The sequence below is a fragment of the Schistocerca serialis genome, chromosome 4 (genome assembly GCF_023864345.2).
Source record: "Schistocerca serialis cubense isolate TAMUIC-IGC-003099 chromosome 4, iqSchSeri2.2, whole genome shotgun sequence".
Classification (NCBI taxonomy): Eukaryota; Metazoa; Arthropoda; class Insecta; order Orthoptera; family Acrididae; genus Schistocerca; species Schistocerca serialis.
The window spans coordinates 760462417-760481495 of NC_064641.1; the positions used below are offsets into that span (position 1 = coordinate 760462417).

Here is a 19079-nt window from a genome sequence, read left to right on the forward strand (position 1 = left end):
CATCCTGTCCCTTCTCCTTATCAGTGTTTTCCACATATTCCTTTCCTCTCCCATTCTGCGTAGAACCTCCTCATTCCTTACGTTATCAGTCCACCTAATTTTCAACATTCGTCTATAGCACCACATCTCAAATGCTTCGATTCTCTTCAGTTCCGGTTTTCCCACAGTTCATGTTTCACTACCATACAATGCTGTACTCCAGACGTAGAAATTTCTTCCTCAAATTAAGGCCGGTATTTGATATTAGTAGACTTCTCTTGGCCATAAATGCCTTTTTTGCCATAGCGAGTCTGCTTTTGATGTCCTCCTTGCTCCATCCGTCATTGGTTATTTTACTGCCTAGGTAGCAGACTTCCTTAACTTCATTGAGTTCGTGACCATCAATCCTGATGTTAAGTTTCTCGCTGTTCTCATTTCTACTACTTCTCATTACCTTCGTCTTTCTCCAATTTACTCTCAAACCATACTGTGTACTCATTAGACTGTTCATTCCGTTCAGCAGATCATTTAATTCTTCTTCACTTTCACTCAGGATAGCAATGTCATCAGCAAATCGTATCATTGATATCCTTTCACCTTGTATTTTAATTCCACTCCTGAACCTTTCTTTTATTTCCATCATTGCTTCCTCGATGTACAGATTGAAGAGCAGGGGCGAAAGGCTACAGCCTTGTCTTACACCCTTCTTAATACGAGCACTTCGTTCTTGATCGTCCACTCTTATTATTCCCTCTTGGTTGTTGTACATATTTTATATGACCCGTCTCTCCCTATAGCTTACCCCTACTTTTTTGAGAATCTCGAACAGCTTGCACCATTTTATATTGTCGAACGCTTTTTCCAGGTCGACAAATCCTATGAAAGTGTCTTGATTTTTCTTTAGCCTTGCTTCCATTATTAGCCTTAACGTCAGAATTGCCTCTCTCGTCCCTTTACTTTTCCTAAAGCCAAACTGATCGTCACCTAGCGCATTCTCAATTTTCTTTTCCATTCTTCTGTATATTATTCTTGTAAGCAGCATCGATGCATGAGCTGTTAAGCTGATTGTGCGATAATTCTCGCACTTGTCAGCCCTTTCCGTCTTCGGAATTGTGTGGATGATGCTTTTCCGAAAGTCAGATGGTATATCGCCAGACTCATATATTCTATACACCAACGTGAGTAGTCGTTTTGTTGCCACTTCCCCCAATGATTTTAGAAATTCTGATGGTATGTTATCTATCCCTTCTGCCTTATTTGACCGTAAGTCCTCCAAAGCTCCTTTAAATTCCGATTCTAATACTGGATCCCCTATCTCTTCTAAATCGACTCCTGTTTCTTCTTCTATCACATCAGACAAATCTTCACCCTCATAGAGGCTTTCAATGTATTCTTTCCACCTATCTGCTCTCTCCTCTGCATTTAACAGTGGAATTCCCGTTGCACTCTTAATGTTACCACCGTTGCTTTTAATGTCACAAAGGTTGTTTTGACTTTCCTGTATGCTGAATCTGTCCTTCCGACAATCATATCTTTTTCGATGTCTTCACATTTTTCCTGCAGCCATTTCGTCTTAGCTTCCCTGCACTTCCTATTTATTTCATTCCTCAGCGACTTGTATTTCTGTATTCCTGATTTTCCCAGAACATGTTCGTACTTACTCTTTTCATCAATCAACTGAAGTATTTCTTCTGTTACCCATGGATTCTTCGCAGCTACCTTCTTTGTACCTATGTTTTCCTCCCCAACTTCTGTGATGGCCCTTTTCAGAGATGTCCATTCCTCTTCAGCTGTACTGCCTACTGCGCTATTCCTTATTCCTGGCTGGCTCTGAGCACTATGGGACTCAACATCTTAGGTCATAAGTCCCCTAGAACTTAGAACTACTGAAACCTAACTAACCTAAGGACATCACACACACCCATGCCCGAGGCAGGATTCGAACCTGCGACCGTAGCAGTCCCGCGGTTCCGGACTGCAGCGCCAGAACCGCTAGACCACCGCGGCCGGCATTCCTTATTGCTGTATCTATAGCGTTAGAGAACTTCAAACGTATCTCGTCATTCCTTAGTACTTCCGTATCCCACTTCTTTGCGTATTGATTCTTCCTGACTAATGTCTTGAATTTCAGCCTACTCTTCATCACTACTATATTGTGATCTGAGTCTATATCTGCTCCTGGGTACTCCTTACAATCCAGTATCTGATGTCGGAATCTCTGCCTGACCATGATGTAATCTAATTGAAATCTTCGCGTATCTCCCGGCCTTTTCCAAGTATACCTCCTCCTCTTGTGATTCTTGAACAGGGTATTCGCTATTACTAGCTGAAACTTGTTACAGAACTCAATTAGTCTTTCCCCTCTTTCATTCCTTGTCCCAAGCCCATATTCTCCTTTAACCTTTTCTTCTACTCCTTCCCCTACAACTGCATTCCAGTCGCCCATGACTATTAGATTTTCGTCCCCCTTTACATACTGCATTACCCTTTCAATATCCTCATACACTTTCTCTATCTGTACATCTTCAGCTTGCGACGTCGGCATGTATACCTGAACTATCGTTGTCGGTGTTGGTCTGCTGTCGATTCTGATTAGAACAACCCGGTCACTGAACTGTTCACAGTAACACACCCTCTGCCCTACCTTCCTATTCATAACGAATCCTACACCTGTTATACCATTTTCTGCTGCTGTTGATATTACCCGATACTCATCTGACCAGAAATCCTTGTCTTCCTTCCACTTCACTTCACTGACCCCTACTATATCTAGACTGAGCCTTTGCATTTCCCTTTTCAGATTTTCTTGTTTCCCTACCACGTTCAAGCTCCTGACATTCCACGCCCCGACTTGTAGAACGTTGTCCTTTCGTTGATTATTCAATATTTTTCTCATGGTAACCTCCCCCTTGGCAGTCCCCTCCTGGAGATCCGAATGGGGGACTATTCCGGAATCTATTGCCAATGGAGAGATCATCATGACACTTCTTCAAATACAGGCCACATGTCCTGTGGATACACGTTACGTGTCTTTAATGCAGTGGTTTCCATTGCCTTCTGCATCCTCATGTCGTTGATCATTGCTGATTCTTCCGCCTTTAGGGGCAATTTCCCTCTCCTAGGACAAGAGAGTGCCCTGAACCTCTATCCGCTCCTCCGCCCTCTTTGACGAGGCCGTTGGCAGAATGAAGCTGACTTCTTATGCCGGAAGTCGTCGGCCACCAATGCTGATTATTTATTAAAATTTAGGCAGTGACGGGGATCGAACCCGGGACCGAAGACGTTTTGATTATGAATCAAAGACGCTACTCCTAGACCACGGGTCCAACAGCCGTGATATTAAGACTCGAAGTTGACGCTTGAAACACCCGACATGCGCTGCTAGCGCACGTCCTGAGGCTCAGGCGTGAACCCCATGCTGCCCGTAATCGCGATGTGATTGACATGCGTAATCGCACTTCCATACTTATCAAGAGGTCCGAAACGAATAATACGGTCTGCTGCCATCCTGCATTGACGTCGTACATTCCAGCAGGTATTTATCCCATAGACTAGGAGTGATGCGGTTCTGTAACATATCTGTGTACCGCAACGTTAGTCACAAAGTTAACTTCGCTTATCGTTAATCCGTTACTAAAAAGGTAATGCCGTTCAACGTTAAAACTTTACTTTACTGTAGATCAAGCGCAAGTGACAGTTAATCATTCACTCGTAATAGTAAAATTCATGTTGATGGTTTTAGTGAAACGAGCAAGTGGATTAAAATTTTTACCGTTGTTTAGGTAAAAATGTTTTGATTTGGAAAGTTCAGGTAGGACATAGAAGATGAATGTAAACCTGTTTAAGCAATTAGTTTTACTATCACATAATTATCAATGTTATGTTTATCTGATGCGTTAAATGACAAATTGTTGCATACAAATGTTTCTTAACACCACTGGGTAAAATGGCTCTTTGTAGAAACTTCCACTGTGATACCAGCACTACATACTAAACATAGCGTTCACATCTCATGCTCAAAGTGATGCCCATTGGCTTGCATGCATAGGGTCACTCTGCGGATGAAGGATGCCCTACTTCGTGCTACTGTTTCCTCTTTGATGGCTGTACAAGCATCAATAATGCGTTGCTTAATGTCCTCTGGTGTTGTTGGTTCATGTTGATAAACAGAATCCTTCACTGCTCCCCAAAGAAAATAATCCAGCGGTGTAAGGTCCGGAGATCGGGCAGGCCACCTAACTGGGCCACCTCGTCCAATCCACCTACCAGGGAACTTACGGTTCAGAAGTCGTCGTGCTCGTAAGGCGTTATGTGCAGGGCATCCGTCATGCTGATACCACATGACCATTCTCCGGTTCAGAGATACGGCGTCCAAGAGAACAGGAAGATTGTGTCTTATAAATCTGGAGTATTGTCTGCCATTTTGGATGCGATTTATAAAGAAGGGTCCGATAATGGTATCTCCAATAATCCCACACCAAACATTAACTTTCCACGGACGTTGATGCTCTACCTGACGGAGCCATTTTGGATTGTCTGCGGACCAATAACGCATATTCCTCATATTGACAATTCCTTTGTTGGAGAATGATGGCTCGTCGGTAAAGAGAACATCTGCAAAAAAATTTGGATTAGTCAGAAGTTTTTGCTGAGCCCACCGACAAAATGTTACCCTATTGCGGAAATAATTTCCATGAAGATCCTGGTGTAAATGAACATGGTAAGGATGAAATTTATGACGTTTAAGAATACGCTGTGCACTTGATTTCGACACACCAACTTCACATTCAATTTGACGTGTGCTGATTCGAGGATTCACAGCTATGGTAGCGAGCACAGCAACTTCAGCACGTTCATCTGTGCGTGTTCTAGGACGATGTCGAGGTCTTGGACTTAAGCTTCCCGTTTCACGTAGACGAGTTGTGAGACGACCAAACATCCGGCGCGAAGGCGATGGCTTGTCAGGGAATCGTCTTCTGTACAGTCGTTCTGCCTGAACAGCATTTCGTCCACCTACAACAGGGTACAGTACAGGTATGTAGAGTAGGGTAGAAAACAGACATATTAATAATCATAATGTTCGCTAACAGTACTATCAACAAACAAGCAATCTCATAACGTATTTCCCGTCAACGTACATTCTCCATAGATCAGCAGCATTTCTACCATATCTTCATGTGTGTACATTATACTGTACAGTATAAGTTCCACAACACAACGTTTATTCACAATGTGTACTACCTCCGTGCCGTCACTAGATTACTCTGATGCACGACTACACTGGCAAGCGGTGTACTACACGCCAAAGCAACAACAAATGGGATGCTCGGAGGGTGGTGGAGTACAGGAGTTTGCATGGGTCGCAAATCATAAACAAGGCCAAGTGGTAACTGTGGCAGTAGTGGGAACTACGTTGGACACTTGACTAGGTAGGGCCAGGCCCTGCGCGACAGGCACAATGGGTCATATAACGCATTAGATAAACCTTATTATGCGTGCAGGATAAATAAGACAACCTGAAGGGTGTACACCGTTCGGTACTGGTTCATGTTGTGTACGTAGATACGTAAAACGTGCAAGAGGGAAACCATTACGTGTTTATGAGAGTTGATGGCATCAGACCGTATTATTCGTTTCGGACCTTTTGATAAGTATGGAGGTGTGATTACACATGTCAATCACATCGCGATTACGGGCAACATGGGGTTCACGCCTGAGTCTCAGGACGTGCGCTAGCAGCGCATGTCGGGTGTTTGAAGCGTCAACTTCGCGTCTTAATATCTCGGAATGTAATGGGAATATTGCGATGCAATCAACACCATTGTGTATGTGCTTTGTCATGCTATGGATTGCTGAAGAAAAAATATAGGAGGTCAATTTAAAAAAACATAAGTTTGTGTTAAAAACACATATACTTTCGTTTTAGAATGTTTCCAAATATACATTCATGGGCCCCTGCCCTACATTGATACCGGTGAAAGTCGTTTCACAATAGCTGTTATTGTTCCAGAGATATTTTGGGTGGACAAGATAGCTGGGACACCCTGCCCTGTATATATATATATATATATATATATATATATATATATATATATATATATATATATATATATATATAGAGTTTCATATAAGATTGGATATATATATATATATATACAGGGTGGTCCATTGATAGTGACTGGGCCAAATATCTCACAAAATAAGCATCAAACGAAAAAACTACAAAGAATGAAACTCGTCTAGCTTGAAGGAGGAAACCAGATGGTGTTATGGTTGGCCAACTAGAGGGCGCTGCCATAGGTCAAACGGATATTAACTGCGTTTTTTTAAATAGGAACCCCCATTTTTATTACATATTCGTGTAGTATGTAAAGAAATATGAATGTTTTAGTTGGACCACTTTTTTCGCCTGGTCATGATCAGTGGATTACCCTTGAGATACAGTTTGACTCTTTTTTTCAAAATGCTGATACAATTTGGTTCTTCAGACAAAATTTTTGTTTTTCATATCCACTCTTAACACAGATACAATTAGGTCCTTCAGATACAATTTGTTTCTTTTTCATAACACTGATACAGTTTGAACTTTTTCAAATAATATGTTTTTCTCAATGCAGAGATATTATTTTTACTTGTATACTATTCCTAATACTAATAAATATGACTCGAAAAATAAGCCATGGTCCACCCAACAGTAGCATCTGTTGAAAGTTCACAATTTTCAAAACACACCAGCAGTGGCTGAAAATATTCACAGATTTTAGATGGGTAGCACTGGCTGAATATATTCACAATTTTTTCGATGGATGGGGGGTTAAATATATCTACACTAAAAACTACTCAATCTTATTAGTGACAGGTGAAACTCAAAATCTATTCCATTTACTTGATATGGAGGTACTATTTACAAGTGTATGCATTTCAGAGGGCTATTTATAAGTATGCATTCTGTCAGCACGCATGGTATGCATATATTTTTCAAGATTTTTGGTCTATTTACAGTATCACTGCATATATGATGTGCATATATTTACAAAAGCACAACTATATTGGCACACATCGTGTGCATATGTATATACAGGTGCATAACTATGCCAGTGCAGCTGGTATGAATTTATATTTACACTAAAGGATATGTACTTTATGATAAATGGATCATACCATTCCTCATACAACCACTATTCACACACGCATTCACTCACTCTCATTCACACATATCTCATCAAGTGAATTGTGTGAGTATGGACCAGTTTCAGTCCTAACCCCACAAATGACTTACTTATCATCATGAGTCAACAGACCAATTTTAGAATGCACCACAGTGTACACCTCATGCCCTCACAATTGGTTACAAATTCTCTGCCTACATGCTGCAGCTGTGATGGAGTACCTCAAACATTGTTGTACAGGCACTATAAGTAACCTTCAATCGTGAGGACCCTTCATGCCACATGAAAAGCACCCTTTGCGCGCCTCTGGGTGACTCCTCCGCATCTGCAATGCGCATACATTTTGTAGCTAAGGTCCACAAGCTTCAGAATCGGCAACCCATATTCCCCATCTTTCATAAGGAAAATGATCTTGTTCCATGGAAGAATACTGTAAGAATTACCAAGCACAAAGAAAGACTTTCGTCCCATAATTAGACTGTTACGGATCTCGCTAAACATACCTATCAAAATTGAGCTCTTTTTGATGGTAAATCATACATATCCTGATAGAACGTACTTAGAAACCTTGTCACATGTACGTAAAACACTCACCACAAGTAATTATACTACAACAGATCACAGTTGTACCCTGCCGTAATTACACGCCCACAAATTGGTAGGAATAACTATTCAAAATAAACCGTATCTCTAACGATCGATAAACATCGCTAGTAAAGATCTAAACATACTACAAAGATCTCAGAAACCTTGCCTAACATGTACTGCAAATAGAGTCTATAACACATGCTAGAAAGTGCCACACACACTAACAGTGCCACACCAGCGGGCAGCGATTGTGCTTCTGCTGGAGTCAGGCACGTTAATGACATAATTCTGAACACTGCTCTCATAGGGAGACCAACTGCACTGCCTACCTGCCTACAACGGGAAGTAATCCAACAGACGCCGTGGCAACCTTTGCCCTGCGCCGGTCGAAAGAATTACCTGTGGCGGCTTCCTTGATTATAAAACCTGGGAAAAATACTAAGGTGCTTCCTTTATAACTGTCTTGGAACACCTGGAAACTTAACAATATGCCTCAAAAGTTCTACATTGTGAACAACACTGATCCCAGAGATTATGCAGTAGCTTTGATATAGACGACACTAAGTCTTCCTAGAACTTGGACCTTGTGAAAAATATAACTCCCAGAGGACTTATATATGTTCTGATATCGCTTACAAAGAACGCTGCGTTTCCTGTCTTCACAAACAAGCAGTTTTGAGAGACATCCATAAAACATGCACCTTGTGAACAATACCTGTTTTAGGAAATTTTGAACTGTTTTGATGTAACAGACAACCCAGAAGACATTCCCTGTATTCTCAACTGCAATCCATAGCAGTATAATCTAGAAGGATGTGTCTGAACCTGTGGGCCTTGGTTTCACCCCTCTATAAGTGTACCTGTTGGTTCCTGTCAAATTAGTGGACAGAGCTTGAGACTATATAAAACCAACCCCCCCCCCCCCCCCCCCCCACCGCACACCACCATCACCAGCACCACTATCACCCTCACATTCATCTTCATTCTGCTCTGATCTTTGACTACGTTCAGTTGTCCTAGTTAGTGCGTCCATCCGCCTCATTCGTCGAGTTTTAGATAGTGCATCCATCCACCTCCATCATGAAGCGGTCAGAAGCAGCAAACAGCAGCAGTGCCAGTAGCAGCAGCAACAGCAGTAAACGTGTGAGGCAGTCAGAGAGCGAACTGCCATCTAAGTACATATTTTCTTTCGTAGTGAGTGTTCAAACTTCATAGCACTTTGTTTATCAAATCAGCATGTTCAAATATCGCTCATTTCATAGAATGTGTTTATCAAGTCAGTGTATTAGTAGTACGTTGCCATTAAAAAAAAGGTTCACAGCATATGTCAATCAAATAAGTACCTTCAAATTTCACTAATTTCATAGCATGATTTCGTGGAAACTTTGTGTTCGGAAATCGAAATTTATTTCTCTTATTTCATTGCTCTCAGGGTTTAGATTTATTTAAAACGAGTTTAGTAGCAAGTGTGCATCACATATTTCGTGGCATGTTTTTACCAAATCAGTGTGTTAAAACGAAGTTAGTAGTAAGTGTTCAGATTTCGAAGTACACTGCTGGCCACCGTAAATGCAACACCCTGAAGGAAGTATCCGAATCAAGTGAAATTTACACCATGGGTTTGCAGCGATGAGATATGCAACTGATTAGAATTTCAGCGCAGACGCACATCACGCGCGCCTGTGGCGCCACCTCATAGCGCCATTTAAGGCTTGGCGATTTCGACGAGTGTACGTTCGGCACGTGTGTTTACCTTGTGGTTGTTTCACAAGACGATCAGTTATGCCTCGTAGACAACAGCGAACATCGTTTGATCAAGTATCCGAGTTCGACAGAGGAAGGATAGTGGCTTACCGAGATTGTGGATTATCATACAGAGAAATCGCTAGTCGTGTTGGACGAAACCAAACAACTGTAATGCGGATATGTGACCGTTGGATGCAGGAGGGTACGACGGACCGACGTGGTCGATCGCATTCACCTCGGTGCACCACTGCACGTGCTGATAGGCAAATTGTGCGCATGGCAGTGACGGGTCGCTCAGTGACATCCCGAACCATAGCACAGCACATTGCGTCTGTAACACATCATCCAGTGTCTGCGCGTACATTCGACGCGGTTTACAGCAGAGTGGTCTGTCCGCAAGACGTCCATTGCTTCGTCTAACATTGACGCAGAACCACAGACGTCTCCGTCGCCAATGGTGTGATGACAGACGGATGTGGACGGCGGAATGGAATGACGTTGTATTTACTGACGAGGCACGCTTCTGTCTGCAGCACCACGATGGTCGGATTCGAGTGTGGAGACACCGTGGAGAGAGGATGCTGGACCGCTGCATTATGCACCGCCACACTTTTCTTGCACCGGGTATTATGGTATGGGGCGGTATTGGATATTACTCTCGCACGCCTCTAGTACGCATTGCCGGTACTTTAAATAGCCGGTGCTACATATCCGAGATGCTGGAGTCAGTTGTCCTTCCTTACCTTCAGGGCTCGGCCACAGCCATATTTCAACAGGATAATGCGCGACCACACGTGGCACGCATTGTCCAAAGGTTCTTCGTCAATAATCAGATTGAAGTGCTTCCCTGGCCGGCTCGCTCTCCGGATCTTTCGCCGATAGAAAACATGTGGTCCATGGTTGCTCAACGAGTGACCCAGATTACATCCCCAGCTGCCACACCAGATGATCTTTGGCAACGTGTGGAAGCTGCTTGGGCTGCTGTACCACAGGAACACATGCAACGTCTCTTTGACTCAATGCCGAGACGTGTGGCAGCGGTGATCTCCAACAATGGCGGCTACTGTGGCTACTGATTCTGGCAGGAACCACATGTCACAGACGTCTGTAAACGTAATCATTTGATACTTGGTCAACATGTTATCTACAAAATAAATTTTGTTGTGCTACCTCTTGTCTTTCTTGGTGTTGCATTTACGGTGGCCAGCAGTGTACATTCCCTTTATTTCTTAGCACGAGTTTATCAGTTCATAAGTATATTTTCACTAAAGTTTGCTTGTCACACCATTCATTCATGAAACGTTGACTGACCTCGATCGGGAGCTGGAGGCTGAGAGGATGCATGCTGGCGAGCCTGCACAACAACTCCAGCGGTGATTATGCCATGTAAGTACAAATTCTCATTAAAAAAAATTTGTAGTGTCGTATTCCCCGTATGTGTATCCATTTTTAAATCGATAGCTTTTTGCTGCTGTGTGATTTCAAAGAAATCAAGAGTAGTGTTACACTTCCCCTGATAAACCTGTCACAGATGTCATGTAGGTACATATTCTTTTTGTTGATTTTCTTTTTGAAGTGCTATAATTTGTTTTTTAAATAAATAAGTCGTTCTTGCTGTAGGTGATATCAGTGAGGTGGTGGGTAAATGCTGGTGCACGGGAGGCGGTATGGCAGTGGGAAGTGCTGCTTTGAGAACTTGAGTCGAAGATGGAGTGGGCAGAGGGTGATATAGGCAATTCATTTTTTGTAATATTTATAATAGAGTTCTTTCTCCCTCTGCAGCAGCAGACAAGTTTATAACGTATGCACTTATTTTTCATTATTCTTTCTCTCCAGCTGGTGAGTCAACACTGCTGGGTTGTGAAGTTTTCCTCCACCATCCCCACAGCACATCATGGTGTGAATTCATGGGAGGCGGAGACACCACCAAAACTCAGTCCTGTGTGTCATCCCTCGCCCACAACAATGAGGCTCATGGCAGCATGAGCTACTGCCACCTCAGCTGCCACTGCTACACTGCTGTCGTCCCCGCCACCACCGCTCTTCTGCCCCAATGTGGCACCACTTTTGTGGCTATGGACCTCCACCCCTCCAGCCGCTAGGATGCTGTCACCACTGGCAACTCGGCTGAGGCGAAAATTGCAGACAGCTCATGACAGCCTCGAGGCTCACACTGGCCTGATGGCTGAACTTTTACCACCAATTTTCAAGTGGATAATATCCAAAATAAAGAAAAAAATAAAGACCTTTCCTCACCATCAGCTCAGGACAGGCTGAGCGTATTTTCCTCCCAATGTTTTTTTTTTTTTTTTTTTGGTAGTATCTTGAATAATATAGGCAACAATGAAGACTGTGCCGCATTGCACTGTGTGTGTGTGTGTGTGTGTGTGTGTGTGTGTGTGTTTTGTGTTACTTCGACAGGTTTTGTCGCCTGACGGACGCATTTACCTACGAAAAAATTGACTTCGAAATTAAAAAGTATCAATGCACATTTTTTCGAATTTTTCGCGACTGCAAACTTCCCGAGTATGATTAATGCCGCACTAGCTGACTACAACTTGAGCACCAGTCTTGTGTTCAAATGGAACTGGTTATCTCCAGTATTTCGGAACAGTTCAATACATCAAAGACAAAACTCACAGAATATCAACTGCTACAACAAACGGTTCTTCTTGTCAAGTTTTAGGATATGCAAATTGGTAACTGGAGAAATAAGCGTAGTAATACGTAATATAAGTAAACTATGTGATCAAAAGTATCCGGACACCCCCAAAGACATACGTTTTTCTATTAGGTGCATTGTGGCGCCACCAATTGCCAGGTACTCCATATTAGTAACCTCAGTAGTCATTAGACATCGTGAGAGAGCAGAATGGGGTGCTCCGTCGAACTCACGGACTTCGAACGTGGTCAGGTGATTGGGTGTCACTTGTGTCATACGTCTGTACGCGAGAATTCCGAACTGCTAAACATCCCTAGGTCCACTGTTTCCGATGTGATAGTGAAGTGGAAACGTGAAGGGACACGTACAGCACAAAAGCGTACAGGCCGGCCTTGTCTGTTGACTGACAGAGACCGCCGACAGTTGAAGAGGGTCGTAATGTGTAATAGGCAGACATCTATCCAGACTATCACACACGAATTCCAAACTCCATCGGGATCCACTGCAATTACTGTTACAATTAGGTGGGAGGTCAGAAAACTTAGATGTCATGGTCGAGCGGCTATTCATAAGCCAAACGACGCCTCGTTTGGTGCAAGGAGGGTAAATATTGGACTATTGAACAATGCGAATACGTTGTGTGGAGTGAAGAATCACAGTACACAATGTGGTGATCCGATTGCAGGGTGTGGGTATGGCGTATGCCTGGTGAACGTAATCTGCCAGCGTGTGTTGTGTCAATAGTAAAATTCGGAGGCGTTGGTGTTATGGTGTTGTGTTTTTCATTGAGGGGACTTGCACCCCCTGTTGTTTTGCGTGGCACTATCACAGAGCGTCCGCAGCTCGTGGTCGTGCGGTAGCGTTCTCGCTTCCCGCGCCAGGGTTCCCGGGTTCGATTCCCGACGGGGTCAGGGATTTTCTCTGCCTCGTGGTGACTGGGTGTTGTGTGATGTCCTTAGGTTAGTTAGGTTAAAGTAGTTCTAAGTTCTAGGGGACTGATGACCATAGATGTTAAGTCCCATAGTGCTCAGAGCCATTTGTACCACTATCACAGCACAGGCCTACATAGATATTTTAAGCACCTTCTTGCTTCGCACTGTTGAAGAGGAATTCGGGGATATCGATTGCATCTTTGAACACGATCAAGCACCCGCTCATAATGTACGGCCTGTGGCGTAGTGGTTAGAAGACAATAACATACCTGTAATGAACTGGCCAGCACAGAGTCCTGGCCTGAATCCTATAGAACACCTCTGGGATGTTTTGGGACGCCGGCTTCGTGCCAGGCCTCACTGACCGACATCGATTCCATCCTCAGTGCAGCTCTCCGTGAAGAATGGGTTGCGATTCCACAAGAAACATTCCAGTACCTGATTGAACTTATGCCAGCGAGAGTGGAGGCTGTCGTCAAGGCTGAAGGTGGGCCAACATCATACTGAATTCCAGCATTACCGATGGAGAGCGCCGCGAACTTGTAAGTAAGTTTTAGCCAGGTGTCCGGATACTTTTGATCACATAGTTTATCTAGTTACATGTGAGATAAGAAAATCATGATGTCAAACTATAAGCAAAGAAAGTAGTATTTACTTTGTAAAAACCCATTTGATTTTCCCTATGAATTAAAAACTTATTTTCTAAAAGGAGGGCATCTGTTTCAGATACCAATAAAGTAAATGGACCTTGAAATAAACGCTCGTATCTTTGTAAAAAGAACAAGAAACGTATTTTGAGGGGTTGGTGTAGGGAATTCGCATTTCAGTTTCTGCCTTGTCTGTCAGAGGGAACCAGTTTAAAGAAATTTTATATTGCTTAACCCACTGTAAGAGAGCGTCCTGATTTGAAGTCGCTTCAACGCCGTATTGGTGGATTTATATCTGACCGAAGAGACCCGCAACAAGCACAATTACTTTACGAAAAAACAGTGTTAAGATTTTCCATCGGCAAACTAATTATCGAGGATTATTCGCACTGGAAGACGAGTGTATGAATTCCAACATCGTTAAAGAGGCCTCCGAGAGACGTGTGTGTGACTATCAACTACTTCCTACTGCTCGTTTGTGCAGAGTAAATACCGATTTGCTTTAGGTTACTGTCTCACAATATAATTCCGTAAGAGAACAGAGAATGAAAATATTCAAATTAATCCACCAATTAATCCACCGCACTCTTCAGTCGGCAGACGCGTTGATAATTAAACTGAGATATTGCCAAAATTGCGTCGTGTCTCACAGGGTGTAGATAGAACACGACCACATGAGAATGTTCGTGTTCCGCAGCTGACTTTTCGCATCATTTAGAGATTGCAGAAAAGTTCAAGTGGGAATCTGGTCACAACGACATACCGAGCGAGCACTTTACCAGCGCAACTCCGGAAAGCAGAAACCTAAACAAAACTCTATTTATAAACATCACTTAGATCATGGTGTAGTAGGCTTCAAAAAAGGGGTATCAGTCATGAAAAGGAATTTGGAGAAGTCATTGTGGCTCGAGAGACGTAATATGATATCGTATTCTAAAAGAAGGAGCAGATTCAAAGATTTTACCTCTCGCAAAACACAAAAGATAGAGACATACTTCCAATGATCCTAGACGGAGGAAAGTTGAGCGGGCTGTTGCTCTTTTATACGACAGTGGTGAGACCACAGGATCGATCATTGTGCGTGCTGCAGTTAACAAAATCATAACTCATGGTTAACCTGCAACGTGCATTTCACCCTAGAATTCGACGAAGAGCCGCCTCATAGATAATTTGTTAATGATATCAAAAATTCGTAGAATACGATTTTGTCCACGAACGTCGGATGAAATATCGATAGTATCCGTGAAGCTTACGAAAAGAGCCCTAGGGAATCCGCAACACGAACAAGCAATAAACTCAAAATCCCTCAACCAATAATATGACGAACTCTGAAATACTGTTTGCATCAGAAGCTATAAAAATTGCAGTTGTTACAACCAATGCATCCTCACGATCACATCAAAGGGCACGAATTTGCAACGCACTAACAAAGACATAGAGAAGGACACTTTTTTTAAATGATTACTTATTTCTGATGAATCCACTTTTCATCTTTCTGGAATATCTAATTGCAATAATGCTAGACTCTGGGCAACCGAAAATACTGTGGCAGTTATTCAACACGAAAGAGACTCGCCGAAGGTTACACATTTCTATTCCGTTTCCGTAAAAAGAGTTTATGGCTCAAATGGCTCTGAGCACTATGGGACTTAACTTCTGTGGTCATCAGTCCCCTAGAACTCAGAACAACTTAAACCTAACTAACCTAAGGACATCACACACATCCATGCCCGAAGCAGGATTCGAACCTGCGACCGTAGCGGTCACGCGGTTCCAGACTGAAGCGCCTTTAACCGCACTGCCACACCGGCCGGCAGAGTTTATGGACCTTCCTTTCTTATTGTGAACATTGTCACACAAATGTCATGTCTATGCTGTGTGTGTCCATGCTCTCTTAGGCCTGCTTACGTGAAATTGCAAACTGCAATGTTATCTCGTTGCGAGTTGCATCTTTACCTTCCTTGAAATTTCAACAACAGTTACATAGAAGGTGAAAGCACCAGCTAGCATCGCTGTATCGGGCGTCCTGGCCGCCAACGTAACAGCTCGTGTCTGATACTCAACAGAAAACGTCGGTGGAGCCGTGAGATAACATCAAGCTTTGTGAGTTCTCCATCGTTTGTGGGCGAGAATTCGTCTAATACGACCCGAATACCACGATGTAGGTTCTTGGTCACTCCTCCACGACAAAGCCTCAACACTCAATGCGAAGGTTGTGCGTGGTTTTTTGGCCAGCAAGCGTATCCCAGTCCTGGATCATCCACCGTATTGGCTGGATTCGGCCTCAGGTGATTTCTGGTTGTTCCTCGAAGTTTGTAATGAAAGGACATAGTTACGATGCAGTTAAGTACATACAAGAAAATTACGCTAAGGGCATTTCTCAAAAAGGACTGCAGTGACTGTTTCAGAACACCTTGGAAGTGATTTCAGCTGTGTGTTTTTTCAGGGGGAGACTATTTTGTATAATGGCGGTTATTTTGTGAGTATAATCCATGACCTTTATTTTCCATAGCCTCAGTCCTAATGGAACTGAGACACAGTGTGTAGAAATGCTAGTAAACTGGCTCTTTGCCCAACTTCAAAGAGCGTCATTTCGCCTTCTTGCAAGATGGCTCCCGGTCTCACTTCTCTAATCACGTTCGGCTTCCTCTGTGTAACACTGTTCAATAACCCTGGATTAGAAGACGAGGAGTCTCCCAGATCAGCAAAGCATACGCGTGGCGATCTTAATCTATGAGGTTACATAAAATAGTTAATTCGATAACTAGATACCAGCTGATTCATGTGTGGCAATAAATGAAGTAACGTTTCCATACCTTTTTGTGTGACACATGATACAATGAGCACATAACCGTTTAAACCTGTGAATCTTAATCTTTGTCTGTCCAAGACGGTTGGAACTGAGCTTCTACTATCGTAGTTCGTGAGCAGAAAATTTTTGAAATTGCTCCGCTTTGTGAAGACAACGAATTAACAGTACCTGTCGCGTAATTCCATGATTCTAAACTCAGGAATGTGCTGAAGGTTGCCAAAAGCAGAATCGACGAACAGCAAAGTTAAAGAAAAAGCGTACGTCCAAGATGCTAATGTGGTGTAGTCTTCAGTGGCTCGTAACAAACTTGGTCGCTATCCACTGAAGTTCGGCGGTATTCAGAATTAAATGGGATTTCTTTCAGACTTGACAGTCTAGCGAAAAACAAGTAATGAGCCTTTCGGTATCTCTCTGCCATTTGAACTAGTTTCACTCACCATCTCTTTACGACAGCACCCCAACACAACTCCTTAGCAATTCTGATCAGTGACGTTGAGGGACCTAGTAATGCAACACGATGTATGGGGAAGCATTGTCGTTACTACCAATTAACTTGCGCTTAAAGTTCTCTTTACTCGTTGTTTTAAGGTAGATCCTGGACAAACTGAAGCACAGAAGAATCGCACACGTTTTTTCTATGCCTCATCTCAGGATTTGTTACTTCTAAATACTATCAGATTTCGTTTAAACTGTTGATGCCCTTTACAGAAAGACTGTTTTCGCTATGTAGGCTACACTGACTTTAATGCCAATAATTTATTAAGCGTCACAATCCATTACTTAGTGTTCTATGTTAATGTTCAAAAGTTATCTATAATCAAGAAACGAATACTGGAAATCTGGGAGGTTACAAATATAGTAAAGCCTAATCGTTAAATGATCGCCACTTGACTGCATCCAAAATATTAAAATTTAAGTGTTCAAAATCAAAAGTTACGCGACACGAAAACAATAGCAAATAAACAGTAAATGCCTTTTCCAACAACAAAAATACCAAACAAAGATACGTCTTACCTCTAGCTGACACATATTTCGCTAGGCAGCCTGGTGTAACGCTCTCTATAAAACTTCCTGGCTATAAAGTAGCTGAACAGCTCAAGCGCCAGTGAATCTCCTTTCTGAGAAAGAGCCATATGGAGGTCTGACAGAATTCTTTTTGGCCGCTAATGAACTGTAGTTCGCCTCCTCAGTGGGTCCCACAGACGCTCTACAGGCTTCAGGTATATGCGGTGGGTATCTTCACCAGCGAGAATGGCTATCACCTATGACATATAGGTGATGACGAGTACTATGAGCCCCGAAGAAACTTATGATATAACTGAACTCTTAAATAGTCGCACATGTGGTTGATCCGTCTCTCCTTGAACCTCTTGCCATTAACACTATTGCTCCACATACAAATTTTGCGTTCTCAGTGACAGTCTGTTTCAAATTCGACAGAAATTACAGCTGTGAATAAATTTAGATCCAGCTAAACCAATTTTCAAGCGCCCATTGTGACTAGAACTGCATGTAATGGACATTTGAAGTTGGATAACTCCTAAAAGGACATTGCCCATAGCAGGACGTCTTCAGTGGGTCAAACAACACAGGCGCAGGACAATAGTTGACAGTAGGAGTGTAATGTGGTTCTAAAAGTCAATATTTGGATTTTTTGCTAATGAAGTAAAGCGAGCATGCACCAACGGGCCAATGAGCCGTTTAACCTGCATCATGTGGAGGGTGTGGCCAATTCCAATTCTGTGATGCCTTGGGAGTCTTTTTCCATACCGTGAAAATGGACGAGGATGTTTATTTTAATATTTCTGGTGAACAAGAACTGACCTTTCTTCTACATCTTCAGGATGGGTACGCTGTGAACAATCTCATTTTCCAAGCTGGCATAAACCTTGTTCTCAGGGCCGCACACAAACATTCTTGGTTTGACAAACTCCCAGACACACTATCGCGGTCTGTTGGGCAGCTAAATAACACAGTCTACATTCCGTAGCAAATTTCTGGAACTATTTGCAACAGCGTGCGGAACGTTGCAAATAACAACGTTGAAATGTGGCAGCTGTAGGATTTCTAAACATCAGTATGACGTTTCAGATACTTAATATCGAATGAAACTTCCTCGCTGATTTTAGGCCATTATCAAATGATAGAGGAGGTGGCGTTGAGTCACCTGTTACTGACAAGTTTCTTGTCTGTTGTGGTTAATCCTCACGTTGTGTCGAGCTCCGATGGAGAATTCGGTTAAAGACATAGTCTGTTGTTATTGGCTTACTGCTTCCAACCCCCCTTCTGAATTTATGGATGTTTTGCTTTGTGAACAACGCGTTCCCAACCTTTAATTCATTACTCGTGACTTAGTTAATAACACTGTCCCGAATGCGAGTACTATGTTGTTTACCAAAGGATTTTATTACAATTGCCGTAGATGGTCTTGTCATCTCACAAGTGAACTATCGTTTTTCAACTTATCCAAGGATTTGCGTTTGTAGTGCAGTTAAAAATTTTATAAGAAAATTATGGAAATAAATATGCTAATGAGTATCCAGT

The 19079-nt window shown here is 42.7% G+C and overlaps 1 protein-coding gene across 1 annotated transcript in view; it reads right to left on the reverse strand.

The window, feature by feature from the left end:
* Positions 1 to 11428: 11428 nt before the first annotated feature.
* The window catches only part of LOC126474751 (transcriptional regulatory protein AlgP-like), a 65363-nt gene continuing 57712 nt past the window's right edge, over positions 11429 to 19079 (reverse strand). The window contains exon 3 of the mRNA XM_050102227.1: positions 11429 to 11609. Coding sequence (XP_049958184.1) covers positions 11429 to 11609 — 181 coding nt within the window. The remainder of the gene's footprint in view (positions 11610 to 19079) is intronic.